This window comes from Cottoperca gobio, chromosome 21 (assembly GCF_900634415.1).
Source record: "Cottoperca gobio chromosome 21, fCotGob3.1, whole genome shotgun sequence".
NCBI classification, from domain to species: Eukaryota; Metazoa; Chordata; class Actinopteri; order Perciformes; family Bovichtidae; genus Cottoperca; species Cottoperca gobio.
Window position 1 is genome coordinate 22,212,950 of NC_041375.1, and position 6,955 is coordinate 22,219,904.

General features: G+C 40.2%; 1 protein-coding gene across 2 annotated transcripts in view; it reads left to right on the plus strand.

The window, feature by feature from the left end:
* Positions 1-218: 218 nt before the first annotated feature.
* Positions 219-6,955, plus strand: part of parp4 (poly (ADP-ribose) polymerase family, member 4) — a 25,354-nt gene continuing 18,617 nt past the window's right edge. The window contains exons 1-10 of one of the 2 annotated variants that reach the window (XM_029459144.1): positions 219-248; positions 744-871; positions 1,024-1,243; positions 2,509-2,593; positions 3,038-3,116; positions 3,213-3,317; positions 3,803-3,961; positions 4,429-4,566; positions 4,743-4,913; positions 5,598-5,749. In XM_029459144.1, the coding sequence (XP_029315004.1) occupies positions 746-871; positions 1,024-1,243; positions 2,509-2,593; positions 3,038-3,116; positions 3,213-3,317; positions 3,803-3,961; positions 4,429-4,566; positions 4,743-4,913; positions 5,598-5,749 (1,235 nt within the window). In that variant the 5' untranslated portion in view covers positions 219-248; positions 744-745. Of the gene's footprint in view, positions 343-743; positions 872-1,023; positions 1,244-2,508; positions 2,594-3,037; positions 3,117-3,212; positions 3,318-3,802; positions 3,962-4,428; positions 4,567-4,742; positions 4,914-5,597; positions 5,750-6,955 lie in introns of both variants that reach the window. The other variant, XM_029459143.1, reaches the window with a different exon arrangement.

Here is a 6,955-nt window from a genome sequence, read left to right on the forward strand (position 1 = left end):
TGTTCGTGATTAAAAACGGAATAATATAATATTATAGTAGAATATAATATTTTGAAGGGAGCTACTTTACTTTTTAAACTTTAAGTACACTTTGCTTATAATACTTTTGAATCTTTGAATCAGTTCACCTGAGTACATCTTCCACCACTGGGTGTAACTTAACGTCACAACTTTTATTTTGAAAACACACCGGAAAATAAAACGGTTGTGCTGCTAGCTTCATGCTAACCTGTACGGAGTAGTGACAGGTCTGTATTTTTCAACACTTCATCTGATACAAGAACTAAAGTCAGTTTATACTTTCTGAACACAACTGCAGAAGTATCTTCTGTATGTTTACAGTTAAGTAAACCTCCATTTCTTTATTTAACTAGACGTTAGATAGCGCCGTTTGATAAGTAATAGCTAGCTTAGTGTTGCTTTTATTTGCAAAACATGTTATAGAGAGCTAGTTACGCTTTTTTTTTTTTACTTTAAAATCAGCTGTCATATTGATTGTAGCTTGTTTTACAAATGTTTACGCTATTTACAGGGTATTCTGTTTTGGGATTTGCTTCCGCGTTTGTTTCACAGGACTTTACCTTAAATTGAGTGTGTGTGCGCGCGCGTGGGTGCGTCAGTGTACTGTACAATATGCTGTAACGTTAAACATTGAGAGAGAGAAACAAAGGAAGCAGCTGAAAACATTGTATTTATATGTTATATTTTATAATAACGTCTGTGGGTGTGTCTTCTCCTCACAGGCATGGCTGTGTTTCAGGACTGCACTGTGCTTTTAGAGCTGAAAACTTTGCCCTTCAAGGAGAAAACCAAACTGAAATCAACAATAACAGAGAATGGAGGCAAAATTTCCTTTGTGGTCAATAAACAGGTCAGAGGATGTGAATATTTCTCACCGGCAGGCTGTATTACAATATCCTCCAACATGATTAATGTAGATGCATCTTGCATGATTATACTATTCATATTTAGGGTTGCAAAAATCACATCTTGCTTTCTGATTCCTGCCTACATTTCCCACAGTGCTCTCTGATAGTGACCAGTGATGTGTCCACCCTGAGCTCCAACAGGCTGCGTAGCATCCAGAAATACCAAACGCCCGTGGTCGGGCTGAATTATGTGTACAGCTGCCTGGAGAGGGGAGTTCTTCTGCCTGTGGATGAACACCAGCTGGATACTTCCTCTCCTTCTGCTTATTCACTTCCTCTCATCTCACCGGGGCAAAGTCCACTCTCACATCAAGGTATTATCCTGATCACACAAAAGCACATGTATTGATGAATACTTAGCAGTATTTAATTAGGACAATTTCACACAAATGTTTAATAGGATAAAATGATTTCGACAGATATAAATGTAAACTGCTACTTGACTGGTCGGCGGACACATTAAACCACGAGGCATTTTATTTTATGTTGACACGCCTCGTGATTTTTTATTGACAAAAATACCTTCGTCAGGTCCACTTTGACTCCTTCAAAGTTTGTCAATTTAAGGGGGAAAAATCAAGGCCGTGAAAGTTTTTGAAATATACACAAATAGACACATTGAAAGTGTTTTAATTTAAATATTTTGTACAAGAATAAAAGTTATTTTACTTAGCTCTTCGTCTTTAATTGCTCAGTTGTAAAAATCATCAGTGTTGTAACAGTAATAAACATTAATCCTTTTCTCAAACTCAGCCGTGTTGAACCCTTGAATTTAAAGGAATTGGCTCTGGAAAGTCATTGAAAAGTCCTTGAATTTGATTCCATATGAAATAACAGTTATTCTTCACTCATATCATTTCCATATCCAGAACATGCTGTGCAGAAACACAGCAACAATAAATGCTAATAGCATCAAAGTTGAAGATTAAATAAAAGAAACTGAGATTTACTGCAGCTTTATTGTTCCCTCTTGGACAATAATGTATAGTACCTGCAGCAGTAACTGGAAGTATCATGATGGTAAAGGCCACAACGCCCCTAACTCTGATTATTCTGTTCATGTATAAAGCTTTTAAATGTGCAGAGTACGCAGTGTGGGTGTGTGCATTGATCAGAGATGCGGGAATGACAATAATTCACTGTCACAGTCAGTTACAGAGGGCCGACTGTATTTGCACTTAGCACAGACGCAAGTCGTGAGTGTGTCGTTGTTCAATACTTGTGTCCTTCCACTTCGGTTTCCACATTGATATACAGACATCCTGATTAAAAAGCACAGTTCAGACTCAGTCAGCAGGTTTAACTTCATAGCAGCCGTTCAGGACAGAAGAAGGGTGTGTTTGCTCATCAGGTGTGTGCGTTACTGTTCAAATGTTCCTAAGAGATCATTCAAACCTGCAGCAGTGTTGTGCAACGAGCGCTTCCTGAAGTGTATTTATAGGAATCCACATGTCACCCTGCTTACATAGCCTGTGTGTGTACTGGGGTTTAAATGCATACCAGTCCTAATGCCTTTATTGCAGAATAAGTGACACGGGGTGTGTCGTTCATGCGTGTTTGTTTTGTCTTGTGTCCAAAGTACCAACGAGCAGAGCAGCTCCTGAGATCTCCAAAAACCCTCTGACTAAGAGGGCAAAGACCGGAAACATCTTGGAAAAGTTCAGGTCTGAACGACGATCATCTTCATGTCAACCTGAACATGCACAGTAGTGTGTTATATGAACCCTAGGGGGACTAGTGATGAAGGACACAATGACAATTCAATCTTATTAATTATATAGATGGTTAAAAGGTTCAATTGTAAATATGGTGTGACCTTTTGCATAGTAACAATACACGGGTGAGGCTTTTATCAAGCTGATTAGTAACTTATTCCTTTATGTCTTTTAGCAGTTATGCTACTGCAGAGAGTAGCTTTTGCACAACAAGGCAAGTAATGCTTTGCAGCCTGACGATGCAGCACAACATCAATAATTAAATCTCAATGTTATCCATTCGAAGATGCAGTTGTTCACATACGTTTGTCACTAGGTGGTGGAAACAGAAATGTGCATTCCCACATGACATATACATTTTTAATAATCTTTAAATGTCTTAAACTTTCACAGGATTTATACTGAAACTGATTCTGACCTTCCAACGTATCCGGATCATTTTCACGTGGCCAAGTATTCAATCTTTGAAAAGGTAGAGCTGCAATTTGTTTCTAGCTTCACTACTGCTGCTGCTATAGTAGTGTTGGAATTATTATTATTATTATTAATAATGTGCATTTCTCTGAAGATAAACAGCAGAATGTGGTGTGTGCTGGAGCTGCAGAGTTACAAAGGAGAGACAGGATGGCAGTACCGTGTGGTCAGGTACTGGGAGGACGATATAGGAGCCAAGGTATGAAGTCTTGATGACTTTATGTGCTTGCTAAAACAAATGGTAACATAATCATTTTTGAGAGCTTGATATTGAAAACATGAAGTCATTTCAATCACCACTGCAAACAGTGCTATATACCGCATACTGTCATATCACTATTTGTTAGTGTTTCCATTCATCTGTGTGCTGTTGGTCTAACTGTTTCCTTTGACATATTAAATGACTGAGATGTCAGAGTATAATTTGAACAGCTGTAATTTGACTGCCGATTCTGCCTCATTTGTTTCATGTTGCTTCAGAAACTCACATAATGAAGTGCTCGAGCTTTTAAGCGCAGCAGTGCTTCTCTTCTGGGTGGCAGCTGCTGCAGAGTAAACCAAAAGAAATCAAAGTTATCAGAATCCTGATCAGTTTAGAAAAGCTTCTTAAACCATCAGAGGGATCAAAACTGTCAAATTAAACCAGGCAGACATTTTTTAAATCGCCTGTGTTTGTGCGAACAGAAGTCGGCCGTGAGGGATATGCTGGTGTTTCTGTCCACGTCAGAGGAAGCTCTGGAGGTGTACAAGGCCCTGAGAGAGACCCTGCAGGATACCGGTCTGCAGCTGAGGAACAACACCCCTCCACAGGCCCGGGACCTCGGCTCCGCCCCCCTCCAGCAGGTCCGACACATTCACTTCACATGACTTCAACATTTTACACATTTTACTGACAATAAAAAGTAAAGCTGCAGGCAATTATGAGAAGAGTACTATACTGTAAAGCAGAAAGCGGTCCTCTGGTTTGCTGCAGGGCATTGTGGGAATTGAAGTTTTTAGTTGCTTAATTACATTAAATGTTCAAGTAACTGTATTTCCTTCACATCTGAACATACAGAACCAGCATGTGGTGGATTCTTTTTCTTTTGTTTGATTTTACAATAATTCAAAAATACATTTCCTTTCAATACACCCCGTTACTGGAGTACATTTAAGGTTAATAATGATACATTATCTAATAGAATATTTAAGATAATACAAAAATACAGTACATAGTCACAGGTATATAAACATCAAGACACTCATGTAGTGTACTGTACTAACTATACATTGCGGTAACTTAATAAGCATGTGCATATTTTCACTGGCAGCTTCTGCTGGAGGAGAAGCTGAACACGGGAAGCTTATCGGAGGAAGTGGGCGTATTTGTGGAGCTGCTGTGGACTGAAGCCCTGGGCTGCCTCAGCAACATCCTCGCAGTTTCTATCGACAAGCTCAGCCTCAATGATGTAAGGTTTTCTCTTCACTCTGCTGTCAGACTACTGAGAGCAACATCAGCAGTCCCATCAGTCTCGTGTGTTTCACCTTCCAGGAAAGACACTCTAATCTCATTACAATTACACTTGTGCTCCATGCCGTGTGTGTGTGTGTGTGTGTGTGTGTGTGTGTGCGTGTGTGTGTGTAGGTAAGCAGAGTGGAGGGCTTGTTGCTTCAGGCTCAGAGGAAGCTGAAGGAGCGAGATCACATTGAGGCGGCTTCTCTCCTCGATGAGGTGTACACCCTGCTGCCGCACAAAGCGCCCCACCTCTTTCCTCCCACTGCCAAGCTCATCTCTCAGAAACTGGACCTCTGTCAGGTAACACAGGACTTACACACATGCACGATCACAAGCACATACTCTAAGACAGGTATACACATATATACAGACAAAAAGAACCGAACGATCATGATTTGAAAGGTCTTCCATGTGCACGCATAATAGCTCCGTCCTGAATTCATGCCATACAGTAAATATAAGCATGTTTTGAGTCTGTGTTCACAACACATAGTAAAAACAACCTTTTGAGGAAGTGTGCTGTTGATGGAAACGTTTGTCCCATAATGCAATTCACCAATATAACTATTACGTCCTTGAAAATACATTTTGTGTTGATCTTTTTGTATACTAACTACATGAAGGGTATATTAAGGCAATACATATATAGAGTACACTGTATACATTTAGTATGTAGTGCCTGATAAACAATTCTCTTAAACACACACATTACATTTTTGAGACATTTTACATATTTAAATGTGCATTCATTGCATTGTATGGTTAACACCTCTGTTATTATATATGACCTTATTTGGCTTGTATAGACGTGTACTGTGTAGCACACTGACACACTTATAATGTTTGACCAACACATATTGATAGACAGTACACTAAATCGTTTGAGCCGCCACATACACAAATACATGGCATTAGTTACCAAGTCACCACTGTCCCCTGTTCGTGTCCACGCTGACATCAACACATGAATCTTCTTTTGTCAAGTTAATCAGAGACGTTCTGAACGTGAGTGAAACGACCCTGAGAAGCCCGACGCCTTCCTGTCTGGGGAAGTACCGCGCTCTGAGGTGCAGCATCGAGGCTGTTCCCCCCGGCACCTCCGAGTTTCAGGCTGTGACCGCTCTGCTGCAGGACAGGTAGCGTGCCGCCTCAGAAAGGCTTTCATGTCTGATGAACACATTCAGTGACGCATTGCTTCTTAACCCCAAACATACACATCTATTCACAAACAGCGTTGCAGATACGAATGCACACCAACGGTTATTTATGTTCCTATTTAAGACCATTTACTGTCACAAATCTACCAAAACATATGAGCATCATCACACAATGTAATAGTGAGTCTACTGTTTCTTCCAAAACGTAGCCGTTTATTTGTATTAAACAGACAGCCAGAGGGAGTGCTGGGGATGACGCCACTTAGACCTCCATTTATATCCATTTTCAGAAAATATATACAGAATATGCTATAATTGGACCAAACCTCAGCTTACATGTACATTGTCTAACACAGTGGTCCCCAACCACCGGTACCGGTCCGTGGGTCATTTGGTACCGGGCCGCACAGAAAGATTGAATAAAAAAAAATATATTTTGAAAGGTTTTATTTTGAAAAATCACCGGATTCATCTGTGTGTGCGTCTGTGTCTCTTGACACATGTCAAGACGCTAGTGATACTTTACTTCAAAAAAATTAAGCCCACAAGCAACAATGAGTGGAAAACAAATGTCTTTAAAGAGCTTTTTTGGAAAAGGGAAAAGACCCAATGAGGAGACATTTAAAAGACAACATCAGGAGTGCTACTTAAAATACGAGTTTATCTCTACAGGTGATTCTCATGTGCCGCTCTGCATAATATACAGGCTCGCACATGAGGCAACGAAGCCGTTGGAGTTTTTGAAAGAAAAAAACATGAAGGACATAAACAATTCCTGATGGTCACCACATCAACACATGCGAGTGCACTGAGAGCGTCATACTTAGTGACTAACCGTGTCGCTAAGAGAAGAAACCTTTTACCATTGGTGAAGAATTTATCCCCCTATATTGAACTGGCTCGTTGCAGAGACACGAGCTCAGGGCTCCCACTAATTCAGCGTAATGCTGAGTTTTTTATGCACTTTATATTTGTCTTTATGCCGGCCGTATCATTTTATTCCCCCCCCCTCCGCAAACATATTGTCTTACATGAAAAAGTTTGGGGACCGCTGGTCTAACAGATGCATCTGACAGATGTAGAACTCAGCTGCTTTAAAACAACTCATCCAGCTGTTTTATATATCAAGACTCGCAGCTTTTTTTGACATCACATGCTACACTTTTCTCTTTCAGCCATAATTCA